The following is a 16,917-nucleotide window of genomic DNA, read 5'->3' on the forward strand; positions in this document are numbered from 1 at the left end:
ACTCTGCCATGGGGGTGGGGGGTCTGCAAGCCTTTCCTCTTTCACCTCTGCCTGTCTTTCTGCTGCAGGCCAGCCGAAGAAGTGTCTCTGAGCCCAAAGATGCAGCTGGATGCCAGTCTCTCGCTGAGTGGCAGCACTGGGAGCCTGCAGACGAGCCCTCGAAGTCATTCTGTCCTCCTCCCTGGCCTTTCGGACAAACTGACCCCGAAGGCCCCCGTCCCGGTAAGGGGGCTTCTCTTTGGACCTGCCCAGATGGATCTTCTTGCCTGGCAATGCCACCATCCCAGCGGTGTCTGTGTGGCATCTGCGTTTTGCCGCCCACATACACATGCCGCCTGAGGCCCGATGTGCCAATTCCCAGACCACCTTCCCTTCTCCCCACTCCCCCAGATGTTGCCCCCATACACAGGGATTTTAAAACTTGCAATCATTGCATATTTATTTTTATTTTATCTGCTCATATATTATGTATAATTCAAAGTCTGGCGTTCACTGGTCATCCCTTTTTGTCTGTCTTCCTGTTGACCAATTCTCATGAAACGTTCTTCGTTGGAAAGTGTTTTGCTCTGTGCCCACGAAGCCCTGGGTTCTAACCCTTGCTCAGCTTTGAGGCTTACTGGGTGAACTTGAACCTGTCGCTGTTTCTCCCGTTGGGTTATTGCAAGGGTAAGATTGGGGGACTATCTACCCTGTCCTGAGCTCCGAAGGGCGGAATAAAAATGCAATTGAAAATCACAAACCCACATGCTTGTGGTGTACAAATGGTTTAGATCTTGGGTTTTTCTGCATATGTTGTGTTTTAATTAAAGGCTACTTTGGAAGTAGCTGTCTCCCCGCCCCCAAACACCCCCCCCCCCCAGCTTATACATTTTTAAAATAAATGTGCAAAATTGCACACACACATTGGGGGGAAAGGTGGAGTTAGGAAGGAGGACAGGCAAGAAACTTGGATATCTAAGGGCGCAATCCTATGCAAGCTTAGACAGAGAAAAGTCCCAACAATTCCCAGCTGTCATGAAAAAAATTCTCAGCATCCCCCAGCCAGAAAACAACCCCACAGTTCCCTGCATGACTGGCTGGGGAATGCTGGGACTTGTAGGACTTTTTTCTGTGCAAACATACATAAGATTGTGTGTTGAGTATCTTCCTAGGTACCGAGAGGAATAACCTAGTACGAGGTTGTTAATCTTCCAAAATACCTGGAGGAATGGGTTGTTACAATAGGCTGTTTTTCCTTCTCTGGTCAAGGTTTCCCCAGGGAACCCTCCGCTTGTGCTCGACCGGCCAGAAGTGGAACCTCTGGTGGTGCCCCAGTCGTCTCCCACCCGGGAGCGTTCCCCTGACGTCATTTCCTCGGCCTCCACCGCCATGTCCCAGGACATCCCAGAGATTGCCTCGGAGACCCTGCAGCGCGGCTTCGGGGTGGTCTCCTCGGGGCTCCCCGCGGAAGTGCTGGACTCCAGCCCCCACGCGGACAGCATGGCCTCGGCGGCCTCGGCCTTGCACCTGCTGTCCCCGCGGAACCGCCACGGCTCGGAGCACAGCCACCACTCCCTGGACATGGCTCCCAACGAGGTGGACATGCTGACGGCGCCCTCGCTGCTGGAGACAGCCCTGCCGCAGGACAATGCCGCTTCCGACACCGGCGTGGGCCAGCCGTGGCCGGCCGCCCCTGACATCACCCGTGAGACCAGGAACAGCATGGCAGACAGGTGAGAGCATAAGAGGAGCTGTGCTGGGTCAGACTAAGGGTCCATCCAGTCATGCCGTGGCCGACCAGCCACTGGGAAGCCCACAAGCAGGACAAGAGAGCAACAGCACCCTCCCGCCCACGTCCCCCAGCCACTGATGCGCATAGGTAGACTGCCTCTGGTACTAGAGGTGGCACCTGGCCATCGGGACTAGTAGCCATTGACCGTAGATTACTGCTCTCTCCTCCTCACTTTCGCGGGGGGACGATTCACCATCTCGGCCTCTCTTTGCTTGGTTCTTCGACTTGCGGGATAATGGTGCTCGAACCCGCACCCTTCCTTTCTGCCTTCAGAGAGAAAGAAGCTGCTTCATGCCAGATCAGAACTATTTGCAATCTAGCCCGGGTGTTCTAAATAGACAATGATGGCAGCTGCTCTGCAAGGATCTTGGGGACAGAGAGGTCTTTGCCAGCCTTGTACTTCATCTTGATTTAAACTGGAGGTGGTGGGGATTGAACCTGGGACCTTCTGCCTGCAGAGCAGCTGCTCTGTCGTTAAGCGGTGCCTCCTGCCCCCATCTAGTGGGCTCTCCCACACTCGAGGCCTTCAAGAGGCAGATGGCAGCCATCGGTCAGGGATGCTTTAAGGTGGATTCCTGCATTGAGCAGGGGGTTGGACTGGATGGTCTTATGGGACCCTTCCAACTCTACTATTCCATGATTGTACCCTGCATCCAATCCGGTCCTATCCCCTGAATAAAAGCTGCCTCTGCCACACTCCCTCAGCCCAGCTCTGTTCCCAGAAATAGCCCTTTGCAGTCCCATCCTCGTCGCCAAATTGTGGTGGAACCCGAAAGGGCGGGTTCCCGTGGTTCGCTGAGTGGTGGTCACAGACTCTCAAGACACAATTTCTCTCTCTTTAGAAGGTTTATTACGAGCAGCCTGCAGTGCTGCAAGGTGACAGTCCCAGAAGACCTGAGGAACTGCCCAACAATTTCAAGAAAGGTTAACATATTTATAGGGTCAGTTCTCCTCAGATACAATGACAGAACTTTCTCACCAATCATAATACAGCTCTGCAATGCAATAACCCATGAGAAGCAAAGCATTTAGGCATGTACAGAGTTTGAGTATTTCTCTGACTAGAATACTATAAATGGATATTGCAATAGTTACAGGAAATACATCTCTATCTGTTTCTCTTTTCCGGTTATCTTGCCTTGCAGACATCTTACTCCACCCTCTAACTGCTGGTGTTGACACCATCTTGTGACATGGCATTTATGCATGTGCAAAGTACAGATAATTCTAAGACTAGAAAACCAATACGTAGATGGGTATTGCAATCCTGGAACATCTGTTCCTTTGTGGTTACTACTCTTCCTGTCCTCGCTGGGAGGCGCACACTCTGACTAATGTGTCAACACTTCTTGATGGTTGAGCAAGTGTTGCTCAATATATTTTCTGCTACAGTTTGTATCAAATTGCTATAGAACTTAATTTCTAATAGAAAGGGCTTACGTCAAAACAGGGTGGGCACAGACAAAACAGCCCATTCACACATTTCCTCGACAGAGTCCAAACTACACTCCACGAGGCTGTGTGTGGTTCGAGGGGTCATTGCTCAGTGGTAGATCACCTGCTTTGCATGCATAAGATCCCGGGTTTTATCCTCAGCATTACCAAGTAGGGATGGAAAAAAACCTTGCCTGAAACCCTGGAGAGCCCTTGCTGCCAGCCAGTGTTGACAATACTGGGCCTGATGGACCAAGGGTCTGACTCCGTATAAGGCAACTTCCTGCGTTCCCACAAACCTTGAAATCAAACCTGAGTCCTGTTTGAGCGCTTTACAGAGAAAAGATGAATAAACCGGGTCCCTTTGAATGCTTAGTTGTTGTCGCTTGCCTGGATGAGCCAGGATACATTCAGTTTGATGGAATTGTCTCCTTTTCCTACCCTTTAGCCCCAGGAATGATGTTGAAGAGAAACACAAGAGCTCTTATCACAGGCATAGCTATCACCTGCTGCAGCATGACAGTCAGGATGCCAGTGCTGAGCAAAGGTATGGGCCGTATGCAGATCTAGTGGTGTATGGGGCTCCCTCTCTCTAGTGGTGTATGAGGCTCCCTCTCTCTAGTGGTGTTTGGGGCGCCTTCTCTCTAGTGGTGTATGAAGCTCCCTCTCTCTAGTGGTGCATGGGGCTCCCTCTCTCCAGTGGTGTATGAGGCTCCTTCTCTCTAGTGGTGTTTTGGGATCCCACTCTCTAGTGGTGTACGGGGCTCCCCCTCTCTAGTGGTGTATGGGGCTCCCTCTCTCTAGTGGTGTTTGGGGATCCCTCTCTCTAGTGGTGTTTGGGGATCCCTCTCTCTAGTGGTGTTTGGGGATCCCTCTCTCTAGTGGTGTACGGGGCTCCCTCTTTCTAGTGGCGCACGGGGCTCCCTCTCTCTAGTGGTGTACGGGGCTCCCTCTCTCTAGTGGTGTACGGGGCTCCCTCTCTTTAGTGGTGTACGGGGCTCCCTCTCTTTAGTGGTGTACGGGGCTCCCTCTCTTTAGTGGTGTACGGGGCTCCCTCTCTCTAGTGGTGTACGGGGCTCCCTCTCTCTAGTGGTGTTTGGGGCTTCCTCTCTCTAGTGGTGTATGAGGCTCCTTCTCTCTAGTGGTGCATGGGGCTCCCTCTCTCTAGTGGTGCATGGGGATCCCTCTCTCTAGTGGTGTATGAGGCTTCCCCTCTCTAGTGGTGTATGGGGCTCCCTCTCTCTAGTGGTGTACGGGGCTCCCTCTCTCTAGTGGTGTACGGGGCTCCCTCTCTCTAGTGATGTACGGGGCTCAACAGAAGCTTCAGACCACAGCAAACCAAATGAACTTTGGGATAATGCTTACAAGAACAGAGCCTCAACATCCTTGAATACACCTGTCTATATTCACATTCAGTTTTCTCCCCAGGATCATGAGGAGTAGAAACCTGTTTGTTTGTTTGTTTGTTTTTGGGTCTAAGTGTTAGCATTCTAACATTTAAGTGTGTGTGTTTTGTAGAGGTGGATAGTTTCTACACCAGAAATCATAAGCCTACTCATCTGCAGTGTGATGGTGGCCAGGAGAATTGTGATGCCAGCTGCATTATTGCTCAGCTTTGCTCCCTGCCATGTCAGCTTGTCAGTTGTACACGAGGAATTCTGTGTTAGCAAATGCAAGACGGAAGTGTTTGTTGAACTGTGATTAGTGCCTGAGATATTTTGCATCTGTGTCATTCATGCCACAGGTTGGCTGTTCGTAGTGTTAGGAAATTCAAAGCAGATGCTGGGTTTATTGCTTGTGCAAAGCTAAGGTCCCTTGGGCAAGAATGGAGCTATCTTGCTAAATCTTGAAGTATCTACTGGCTGCTTCCTTGGTGAAAAAAATGAGCAGCATAAATTCACACCTTCCCCAGTTCACCGTCAGTGGCTGTTCTGTGGCTAAGCGAGGGCGTCTGTCTGAGACTGCCGTTGGGACAAGGACTCCCCAGGACTGCTCGCAACCTGCCTTTTCTCTTCCCTCTGCAGCGATCATGACGATGAAGTTGCAAGCTTGGCTTCTACGTCGGGCGGATTTAGTGCCAAAACTGCTTCCCAGCGGCTGCCTGTCAAGGACTGGAAAGCCAAGGGGTCCCCACGAGGCTCCCCAAAGCTCAAGCGGAAGGGGAAGAAAGACGACGGGTAAGCATTGCACCCTGTAACGCTGGGAGGTATTTGGTTCCCATCAGCAACCAGCAGTTCCTTTTCCTTTACGTTTTTGTAAAGTTTCTTGGCTTTTCAATTAAAAGCACAGAAACCTCCACGACACGTCACCTTTCTCCCACATTGTCACCCTTTGCTGCTATGTACACACACACACACACACACACACATGCGCACACGCACACAGAATGTATGTGAGAGATGGTGATACAAATCAGGAAGTCCATAATTTGAGTTTTGCTTCTGCCATGAACTCGCTAGGTAGCCTTAGGCAAGGTGTTCACTCTCAGCCTTTCCCCTCTGCCTGCAGTGTTGAGATATGGTATGGCCCTACCTTATAGGATTGTTGTAAGGCTGAAAACACAAAACTCCCCATCCCTGTTAACTGAGATGTGAATCTGATGGGGAGGCAGGGGGAACGTATGCGTGCACATGCACCAAAATGTGTCGTCCCCGTCCCCCGGTCTGTCCCCTGGCACTGCATACAACCATCACGGCAAAAAATAAAGGTTGCCCACCCTTGATTTGGGGGATGGATTGCCAGCTCTGAAGCTGTATGACACTGTGCTTTTTGCCAGCGCGCTCTATGCCTTCAGTCCCACTGCTGAAGCAGTCCTGGATAACGTTTAACTAAACCCCCCAAGCTTCAGAAATATTCAACACTTGTCTTTCAAAGGCATCTGGGAATTCGCCACTTGCATCTTTGTCTACTGTCAAAGCTGCGAACACTGGACTGGTCTCCTTCGTATGGGTTCCCAGGGGAACCCACAAGAGAGAGAGAGAGAAAATACCCCGACCGTTTCTGAACCAGAAGATACACACCTACACTTTTTGCAGCTGAAATGACACGCGTAATAGACCGTATTCCTATCTGATCCCTGTGGTGATGCACTTGGGTGGTTGGTATGGGCAGTCCGTGAAGTCACGTTAACATCTTCTCTTCAGTTCCAGGGACGTGACTCAATCACCAAGATCCTTTGATCAGCAGGTGAGTGAGTGGCCTTCTTCCAGAAATTCCTGATATTGCAAGCTTTTACCATTCCTCCTCCCCATAAGGAATGCTGCTCCTCCTCTAGCGTTGCACAGGCTTGGGGTTCGAGAGCCAAATGAAAGAAGAGGGAGAAGGCGATAAAAGACATCCCCACCTCATACCTCTTTGTATCATGATACGTTTGGGTGTGACACCGTTTTATTTTTAAGACTCCGGCCACAGGATTTCACTCCGTGTCTAAGGGCGCAATCCTATCAGGCTGCCTGTCAGCCTCCAAACCCGGAGCCCGGCAGGCATCCTAGGCAGAGCGGAAGGAGCGTAGAGGCGACCTTCACTTTTGCACTTCTCCCGCTCTGCGTTTTTGCTAAATGAGCATTTCCACCCATCTAGTTGGGACTCTGCGGAACGGGAGGGAAGATGGCTGGGGAGGCTAAAGCCGGCTTACCCGGTCCCCTCCCCACCCACGGAATCGCCCCCTTTCCCTCCTCTCCGGGGTCACTTTTGCAAAGGAGACAAGTCCAGCCTTTCTGGCCCTGGAGAGGCAGACAGCACAGTTCTCTCCATGCCAGCTGCGAGGGGGAGAGGGAGGGGAGCTCAGGCCCCTGGGTCCGAGGTCGGTATCTCTACCTCTGACCTTGGATCTGGGGATCTGAACTATCCTACGGCCCCCAAGACACTGTCCAGACTATTCTATTGCTCTCCCCACGTTGTTTTGGGAATCCAAAACAGTAGGTTTCTGTTGAGAACAGATCTTTTCACACGATCAAAAGCTTTCTTTTGCATCAAGGGAAAACAAAAAACCTTGAATTTAAAAAAGCAATAAAGACTGATCTATTCCGGTAGGCCTATCCAGTGAAATTTAGAAATTTCAGGATGTTTTAATCATGTATGGTATGTTTTAATTCGTTTTAATGTGTATTTTATATCATGTTTTTATACTGTTTGTTTTATACTTTGAATTGTTTTAGTTTTTGTGAACTGCCCAGGGAGCTTCGGCTATTGGGCGGTATAAAAATGCAATAAATAATAATAATAACAACAACAACCCAGGCTCAATTGCCCCTCTGAAATTGCAGGGATGTCCAACAGAGACCTAAGGAGATCTCCTAGCCTCTGGCTCATAAACACCCCTCCTGACCAAGCCTGTGATCTGTTTGGTAAAACAGGTGCCAGAATTTTGAAATCCACATTAAGGAGGGAAATTGGTCTATAGCTTGAACCTTCTGTGCTGTCCTTCCCTGGCTTTAGAGTTACCCCATATTGAGGCATTGCAACATCAGTTGAGATAGACGTTCCTTCTCGAAGGCGTCTTTGTACGCCTGTTTTGCTAAGTTTTTCCCCAATCACATGATATAGACCATAAGTCATTCAAGCCAGGAGCGAATGCCTTGATCTTTAGCACCGCCATATCTTGGCCTTGGAATTGGGCGGTGCGGCCAGTTTGCTCCCTCTTAGTGGGTTGAACTCTGTGTGTGTTGTCTCCTCCCATTACAACATAGCAGGATCCAGCGGGGGGCGGGGGGCGGGGTGTCCCAGAGCGCTGACCTTTCCCATGCCTCTCCTCCCAATAGGTTGCGCCGGAGTACCAGGACGAGCTGATGTCTCTGCTGAGGACCCAGCAGAGGGAGATCGCAGAACTGAGACAGAACCAGATGGATCTCATGCAGAGGCTCACCGACCACCTGGATGCTGTGCAGAGCTCCCTTATGGGACACATAGAGCGAGTGATGGATTCCCAGCAAGAGCAGGAGCGTATCCTTCCTAGGAAAAGGGCCCCTTCTCCGTCCCGTTCAAAGATCAGCTTCGTGAAGGCTGCAGCGCAGTGGTGTGGCGGAGCCAGGCCTCGCAGATGTATTTTATAATACTTTTGTATTCTGTGTTGTTCCCTGCCTCGATCCGGAGGGAGAGGTGGATAAGAAATATTATTATTATTATTATTATTATTATTATTATTATTATTATTATTATGCAGCACGAGGCTTTTTATTATTATTAGCAGAGGCACTGGGGTCATCTGCCCCACCCCCCAGACCTGCCTGTTTCCTCTGAACCTAGCTGCCATCCTCACCATAATTGAGGGGGATAAGGGAGAATGATAAATTCAAGGTCATGTATTCAAGGTCACCCTTTCTTTCATTGGCCGTAAAATTATTCTGTATTTCCCTCTTTTCCCTTCTGTAGTTGAGAACTACAAACTCAATCACTGCTTTTAAAACTCAGCTAAAAACTTTTCTTTTCCCTATAGCCTTCAAATATTGAGTTTGTTCTGACTCTATACTATTAGCTTTACCCTACCCGGTGCCTGTTTACACTTCCCTGTGCCTGTTTGCATTCTCCTTCCCTCTTTATTGTTAACTACAACTTATTAGATTGTAAGCCTATGCGGCAGGGTCTTGCTATGTACTGTGTTATCTGTACAGCACCATGTACATTGATGGTGCTATATAAATAAATAATAATAATAATAATAATAGTCAAGGTTATGTAGGGATTCGTTACTCCTCCCGCCTATTTTGTAGGCAGGGCTATGCAAATGACTTCAGTGGGAGGGGCCAACCCCAGCCCTAAACCAAGACATGATTCATGCTGCCTCCGGAAAGCAAACGAGCAACGTAGAGTTAAACATTCTGAAAACGTTCAGACGCTCCGTCGACTACATTTGAGTCCTACTCTTCCTCAAAGAAACCCGTGGGCCTGGCTGGCACAGTCACAACCCCTTTTTATCCTCACCCCAGCCCTGTGAGGTAGGTGCTAAAACACTTGGGAACCGCTGTCTAGAAGTGCTTTTTACTTTGGCGCGTTTTGGCTGTGATGGCGCTTGTAAGGAATGGGGAGCGAGGATCCCAAGTGATCTTCTTGTAGGAAGCTGTAAGGCCATTTGTCCGCCTGACTGCGCGTTCTCTGCCCTAACTCCCCAGCATTTAATGGCATGTGATGGGGCAGTGAGGTAATTGAAATTGTGTAGTAAAAATATTCTTAGGTATTTTAAATAGTTTTAAATGTTGTGAATTACATTTTTTCTAGACTACGTTTTATTATAATGTCGCGTTAGGGTTATAGGGTTGGAGTTTCTCATTTTTTGTGTGACTGTTGTGAACTGCCCAGAGAGCCTCATCTATTGGGGTGGTATAGAAATTAAATTATTAGTAGTATTAGTAGTATTAGACAGCATGAGTTGGCAAAGCCTGTCATGTTCATCTAGAAAAACTGGAATCAAAAACAGGGGGAGAACAGCAACCAAATCAGGTCAAAAGGAGGGAGAAACGAATTCTCAAGGTCTAGAACTTTTATTTGTAAGTTGAAGGCTCTTCAACTTACAAATAAAAGTTCAGCATCCTGAGAATTTGTTTCACCTTTCTTTTTACCATCTAGAAAAAACGCCATGAGTGAGAAAAGAAAAATAATGATGATGATGATCATAATCATCAATCTAACCTCCAAGTTAGATTATTGCAATGCACTCTACATAGGGCTGCCTTTGAAGACGGTTCGGAAGCTGCAGCTCATGCAAAATGCAGCGGCCAGATTGATTTCGGGAACCAGAAGGTTTGACCATATAACACCTGCTCTGGACCGCTTGCACTGGCTGCCTGTATGTTTCCGAGCCCAATTCAAGGTGCTAGTTTTGAACTATAAAGCCTTACACGGCTTGGGACCACAATACCTGACGGAACGCCTCTCCCGACGTGAATATACCCAGTCACTACGTTCAACATCTAAGGTCCTCCTCCGGGTGCCTACTCCAAGAGAGGCTCAGAGTGTGGCAACGAGGGACAGGGCCTTTTTGGTGGTGGCTCCCAGACTGGAACGATCTCCCTGATGAGGCTCGCCTGGTGCCAACGCTGCTATCTTTCCGGCGCCAGGTTAAGACTTTCCTCTTTTTTTTTATTTATGTATTTATTTATTTTAAAATCACATAATGCAATTTCCACATAAGAAAAAAGAAACAAACAAACATACATTGCTTATAATTCCAAGTTATACTTATCTAGTTTTCCATAATCACATAACATATCATAAATGCACCCCACCACCTTTCGGGATCTATTCTTGCTTCCAAAATCTCATTGTTTCTTCTGGTGGTGATTTTCCACCCCCCTTAGAGAATACATATTCTAGGAACTGTTTCCAAATTCCCTCAAATTCATTTACATTTGTTATACCTTTTCTTAACGTTATATTACATGTCAATTTGTCATTAATAGCTATATCCCATATTTCCTTATACCACTCTTCTATATAATAATTTCCCTGCACCTTCAAGTTCCTAGCTATAATTAACCTTGCTGCTGTCAACAAATTGGTTATCAATTCTTTAATCTCTTTATTACACTTTAAATTACCATATAGTGATAGTAATGCTACTATAGGTGTCTCTTCCATCTCTATTCCCACAATTTTTTTTTATCTCAATAAACACCATTTTCCACAAGACTTCCCTCTTTGCCCATGCATAATGCGGCACATCTTAATCCCCCACATGTTTAGTTTTTTAAACGGCTTTTAATGCTTTATGTGTGTATGTTCTGTGTTTTAGAATTTTAAATTTTGTATACTTGTTTTTATCTCAATTTTAGAAGTTCTGTAAACTGCCCAGAGAGCCCTGGCTATGGGAGCGGTATATAAGTGTAATAAATAAATAAATGATGATGATGATGGGGAGCTTCTTGCCAGGGACTCAGGCAAAGGTGTCTCCCATCACTAGATATCTGGTCCTTTTAGCCAGAGGTACTCAAGATGTGAACCTAGGCCCTTGTGCTGCGCTCCCGCATCCTCCCTTGCGTTCCTTAACTCCCTCGGATTCAGAGCGGAGGCTGGACCAGGCCCTAGCTGAGGGACAGCAGCGCAGTGGGCAACTGCAGGAGCACCTGTCCCAACAGCTGTCCCAGTCCCTCTCCACGGCTGCCTGCAATCGACTGGAGCGGACCATCCGCGAGGAGATGAAAAAGACGGTGCCCCCGTGTAAGTCAGTTTCGATCCGCTTCCAAAGCGACCGGCTGCTCTGAAATAGGGGATCCGGCCAGAAAGCGCCCTGGCCCAGCGCGCCGAGAGCTGAGCCAGGAGCTTGGAAAGAAGCAGCAGAGCCAGCTCTGTGGAGAAGCCAGTTCCCAAGACTTGCCGAGAGAAGAACGCGTCGTTCTCCTCTGCAGTGCCGGCTGCTCTTTTCAGTTTCTCTCTCCTCTAGAATCATAGAATAGCAGAGTTGGAAGGGACCTACAAGGCCATCGAGTCCCAAGTGGTTAGCAAGACAGGAAGGATTAGTGCCGGGGTTTACAGCAGGGCTGCAGACCCTCTTTCAGCTCGCGGGTTGAATTCCATTTCAGGGGAACTCTTGGGGGGGGGGGGCACGTTCCAGGGCTCGGTGGGGCTGAAAACAAAAGGGGTGTGTCCAAAAAATAAAACCACCGGCATATTTTAGCTTAAAGGGCAGTATCCAACGGTGACGTTCCGCAAACTGAAATAGAGCTAGCGGAGATCTGCTGGACCTTTCTGTTGCTCAAGCGTTTGCCCGTTATGCTTGGGGCAACCGGTTCTGTAAGCCCTTTGCGCAGCTCTTTGCACAATAGGTGTGCAGCGCGTTGTACATTGGGGTTGCGCAAGCACGATGCAAAGCTGCCTGCTCAGTCACGTTGGCGCAAACGTAACTTTAGTTGGATTCTTCCCTTGCGCGTCGTTCGGAACCTAGTTTCCGTCAACAGAACGTCATTTGCGCCTATGGGATGACACGGTTGGATACTGCCCAAAGTTCTTACTACTGGGTAACTGAGCCTTAGGAGACATTTCAGTCTTTTAGAATGGGGGCAAAGCTGCAAAACCAAACCAAGAAACCACCAGTGATTGGTGGTTGGGGTGAAAGGGGGTGGGCCTCCTTGGGAAAATCAGAGGCCCGGATTGCGATTCCCGAAGGGCCAGATTTGGCCCCTGTGCTTGAGGCTTCAGATCCCTGGTGTGCAGGGATGGCCTGCGTCCCCTCCCAGCTTCCTCCTATTGCTCCTCACTCGTGGTCAGAAGCCATAGGGGCATCACTTTGCTTGCTGTCTTGCATTAACCAGGCATTTCCAAGACCCTGGATCCCGTGACTGGGCAGCTGAGTAACACCATTGCAACCAAGCTGACGTCCATCGAGGGGACGCTGAAGGAGAATGTCACCAAGCTGGTGAAATCGAAGGTGACTGAAGGGCAGCTTCCCCTCTTCTGCAAAACTCGATTTGTAAGGGAGAAGGTTTGGTGGCGCTGGGGCCTGCAGGCAGCATGTGCCACTCGGGCACTTCCGTCTGTTGCTGCTGCTACCATTGAACCGTACTGCCTCCTCTCCCCTCTCTAGGGTGGCCATGTCCTGATGCTCTGTGCAAGGCAGGCCAGGTGCCACCTCAAGTAGTTGGGATTTTTCTTTCTCTTCCTTTCTCTGTTTTTCTTCTCCCCCACCCCCACCCCGGGTGGTGGTGGTGGTGGTGGGTATATTGGTAAACATGTTGACCTTCTGGGCTGGGCTTATGCTTTAATTCCAGAACCTTACAGATGCCATTGCCCGGGCAGCCACCGATGCCTTGCAAGGCCCCATGCAGTCGTCTTACAGGGAGGCGTTCCAGAGCGTGGTGCTGCCCGCTTTTGAGAAGAGCTGCCAGTCCATGTTCCAGCAGATCAACGACACCTTCAAGCAAGGCACGCAAGAATGTACGTCCCACTCGGTCAGCAGGTTCACATGACGCAACAACTCCCCGAGGAGGGATTGCATATGCAAGTTGGCCCTTGTGGGCAACGCAGCGCGTCCTGGGCTAAATAACCCACGACGAGCCACGGCGTGTCGTCTGAACCCAGTCACTGTGTGTATGCTACGCCTGTACTTTGGGTGATGGCTCAAAGGTTTCTAGGCGCATTGCTGCACGTGCAGAATATCGCTATTCCACGGCAAGAAGAAATGAGACGTGTTAGATGAAGTTTGCGTGCTCCTTTATTTTTCATATGCCTGGTTGCAAGGTTTGGAAAATTGTGCCACTTTGTTATTAGGAGCGAAGCTCCCTTACGGGGAATCGAGGGTGATGGGGAAAGGCCAGGAGCCGTGGAAGAATGGGGCTCAGGCTGTACCCATCCTTGAGTGTTTGTGAATCCTCTCCCATAGATATTCAGCAGCTGGAGACCCACCTGAAGAATAAGAAGGCGCGAGAGCAGGACGCCCGCGACTCTCTGCTGGGCCAGCTCCGGCAGCTGGTCAACAACTTCCAGAGCTCAACCGACCAAATGGCGTCCACCATTGCGTCCAGCGTGCACTCCGAGGTCCAGCATCAGCTTCACATCATCGTGGGCAAGTGAGTGTTGAGAGGCGGCGGGCGCATCTCCCATCCATGGAGTGGGCAAACCGGAGCGTTCGCACCACTTCAGTACTGTGTCCAAGTAGAGCTGGATTTGCAACCGTGGAACCCTGGGCCAGACCATAGCCGAACTCCACAAGCGAACCAGTTCGACTGCAACTTCCGCATACAAATATGAGGAACCTGTATGAACATCCCCTGTGACTCCTCGCTTTGCCGTGGCTTTTAGTTAGTGCCGTTTTCCAGTCATTATCCTAGCCAGGCTACCAGCCTTGGAAGTTCCCCTACAACAGGGATCTTCCCCCACTTTCAGAACAGTTAGGCGAATAAGATGGGGACGCTATAAGATGGGGACCTAGAGTGCTGGGCTGAAAACAACAGAATGAAATTTAATAGGGATAAATGCCAAGTTCTACATTTAGGGAATAGAAACCAAATGCACAGTTAAAAGATGGGGGACACTCGGCTCAGCAATACTACAAACGAGAAGGATCTTGGAATTGTTGTAGATCACAACCTGAATATGAGCCAACAGTGCGATATGGCTGCAAGAAAGGCCAATGCTATTTTGGGCTGCATTAATAGAAGTATAGCTTCCAAATCGCGTGAGGTATTGGTTCCTCTCTATTCGGCCCTGGTTAGGCCTCATCTAGAGTATTGTGTCCAGTTCTGGGCTCCACAATTCAAGAAGGATGCAGATAAGCTGGGGCGTGTTCAGAGGAGGGCAATCAGGATGATCAGGGGTCTGGAAACAAAGCTCTATGAAGAGAGACTGAAAGAACTGGGCATGTTTAGCCTCGAGAAGAGAAGATTGAGGGGAGGCATGATAGCACTCTTCAAATACTTAAAAGATTGTCACACAGAGGAGGGCCAGGATCTCTTCTCGATCCTCCCAGAGTGCAGGACACGGAATAACGGGCTCAAGTTAAAGGAAGCCAGATTCCGGCTGGACATCAGGAAAAACGTCCTGACTGTTAGAGCAGTGCGACAGTGGAATCAGTTACCTAGGGAGGTTGTGGGCTCTCCCACACTAGAGGCATTCAAGAGGCAGCTGGACAACCATCTGTCAGGGATGCTTTAGGGTGGATTCCTTCACTGAGCAGGGGGTTGGACTCGATGGCCTTGTAGGCCCCTTCCAACTCTGCTATTCTATGATTCTATGATTCTATTTGGAGTCACTCCTGATCTAAGGAATGAGCTAGGCCTCCAATATGGATGCGGCCTTATTTGTAGAGGCCTTAATCCAGATTACTCCAGCCCCCCTGCCTGCATGGATAGACCATTCAGTCACTCTGAAAGTAAAATCTAAATCCACGAAATGAATCCATGCACTGGATATTTGGGCATAAGGGCTGGTGGGATGAAGAGGCGGCCAGGATTCTGCTTGCCTGCCCTTTGGTGTGCAAAGGAAGAGGTGCCAGACCGTATCTGTCCCCTGCGCGGGTTCCACCCCCAGTGCTGTAGGATTCGCGCGACCCTCTTTTCTTTTTCTCCAGCATGCAAGAGTCCATCCTGGCCCAGGTGCAGCGAGTGATCAAGGGGGAGGTGAGCATGGCCATGAAGGAGCAGCAGGCCGCCGTCACCTCGAGCATCATGCAGGCGATGCGCTCCGCCGCAGGCACGCCCATCCCTGCCACTCACCTAGACTTCCAGTCCCAGCAGGCTCACGTGCTGCAGCTGCTGCAGCAGGGACACCTGAATCAAGCCTTCCAGCAGGTATGCACCCCCTCCCACCGTGGCGGCCAGGCCGGCTCTCCAGCTGCCCACGGAAAAACCAGGGCGGGACCTCCCAGATCTTCAGGGGTCGGTTGCGGAGGAACGTGAGAACATGGGAAGCTGCCTTAGGCCGAGTCAGGCCCTCGGTCCATCCAGCCCAGTATTGTCGACACTGACTGGCAGCCGCTCTCCAGGATTTCAGGCAGGACTTTTTACAGCCCTACCCGCAGATGCCGAGGATTGAACCTGGGACTGTCTGCACGCAAAGCAGGAGCTTTACCCCTGAGCTACGGTCCAGGGAGGTTCTCAAGATAACTGACCCCTTAATGCTGAGTTTAAGCATCCCGGTGTTTCCTTTCTGGGAATCTCTCTTAAGGGGCAGCTGATGGTCGGTCTGCTCATGAACCCACAGGAAGCGCACAGAACAGCTGTTTTATAGCTCCCCGTATATTTCAGGGCTGATGTGGATGTACACCTCCACTCTACATATGCTGTATGTTCAAGATTATTTATTTATTTATTACATTTATATACCGCCCCATAGCTGACGCGCTCTGGGTGGTTTACGAAAGTTAAAAACAGTCAACCTGAAAAAAGTATACAAAATTTTAAACCATCGAAAACATAAGAACAACAGTATAAAAACAATAACTTCCCACACACCGCACACATGTTCCTTTCCTTTCCTTTCTGATCTCCTTGTGACATCTGCAGTTCAAGGATGTCAGTACCCTGAAAAACAGAGGATTTCTTCTTCGTTGTCAGGTTTCCCCTGTGATATTTTGGTCCCCGTTGTTTAGCTTAGTAGAGCCTCGTGTGGCGCAGAGCGGTAAAGCAGCAGTTTCTGCAGCCAAAACTCTCCCCATGGCCTGAGTTCGATCCCAACGGAAGCTGGTTTCAGGCAGCCGGCTCGGGTCAACTCAGCTTTCCATCCTCCCGAGGTCGGTAAAATGAGTACCCAGCTAGCTGGGGGAAAGGTAATAATGGCTGGGGAAGGCAACGGCAAACCACCCCGCTATAAGGCCTGCCAAGAAAACGTCAGTGAAAGCTGGCGTCCCTCCAAGAGTCAGCAATGACTCAGTGCTTGCACGAGAGGTGCCTTTCCTTCCTGTTTAGCTTGTCCTTAGCAATGGTTTACTGTGTCATCCCTTTCCTACTTGCTCTCCAAATTGGGAAGGGATGTTTTCAAGTGGGTAAAGTTTGTAAAATTATCGATGGTAATTTGAATTAAATTAAATTTAAATTTTACTGTTTTAACTCTGTATTTTAATTTTATATCAATTTTGCTGCGTGGTTTTTATCCTGGTTGTGCTTTTTATACTGTGTTTTGTATTTGTGCTTTTAACCTGTTGGTTGTTTTATTATGTTTTTAATTTTTGTGAACCGCCCAGAGAGCTTCGGCTATTGGGCAGTATAAAAATGGAATAAATAAATAAATGGTTCTCCCACAATACAAGAGCCAGTTGATGGGCAGTGGATGGAAAGCAGACAGAAGAA

At 49.3% G+C, this 16,917-nt stretch overlaps 1 protein-coding gene across 1 annotated transcript in view; it reads left to right on the forward strand.

Annotated features, from left to right (window-relative positions):
• The window catches only part of EDC4 (enhancer of mRNA decapping 4), a 42,321-nt gene that overhangs the window by 22,796 nt on the left and 2,608 nt on the right, over window positions 1-16,917 (forward strand). Inside the window, exons 17-27 of the mRNA XM_063140998.1 lie at window positions 69-222; window positions 1,249-1,712; window positions 3,654-3,752; window positions 5,230-5,382; window positions 6,349-6,391; window positions 7,966-8,146; window positions 11,201-11,356; window positions 12,448-12,563; window positions 12,904-13,069; window positions 13,515-13,701; window positions 15,201-15,420. Coding sequence (XP_062997068.1) covers window positions 69-222; window positions 1,249-1,712; window positions 3,654-3,752; window positions 5,230-5,382; window positions 6,349-6,391; window positions 7,966-8,146; window positions 11,201-11,356; window positions 12,448-12,563; window positions 12,904-13,069; window positions 13,515-13,701; window positions 15,201-15,420 — 1,939 coding nt within the window. The remainder of the gene's footprint in view (window positions 1-68; window positions 223-1,248; window positions 1,713-3,653; window positions 3,753-5,229; window positions 5,383-6,348; window positions 6,392-7,965; window positions 8,147-11,200; window positions 11,357-12,447; window positions 12,564-12,903; window positions 13,070-13,514; window positions 13,702-15,200; window positions 15,421-16,917) is intronic.

The sequence above is a fragment of the Elgaria multicarinata genome, chromosome 14 (genome assembly GCF_023053635.1).
Source record: "Elgaria multicarinata webbii isolate HBS135686 ecotype San Diego chromosome 14, rElgMul1.1.pri, whole genome shotgun sequence".
In the NCBI taxonomy this organism is placed as follows: domain Eukaryota; kingdom Metazoa; phylum Chordata; class Lepidosauria; order Squamata; family Anguidae; genus Elgaria; species Elgaria multicarinata.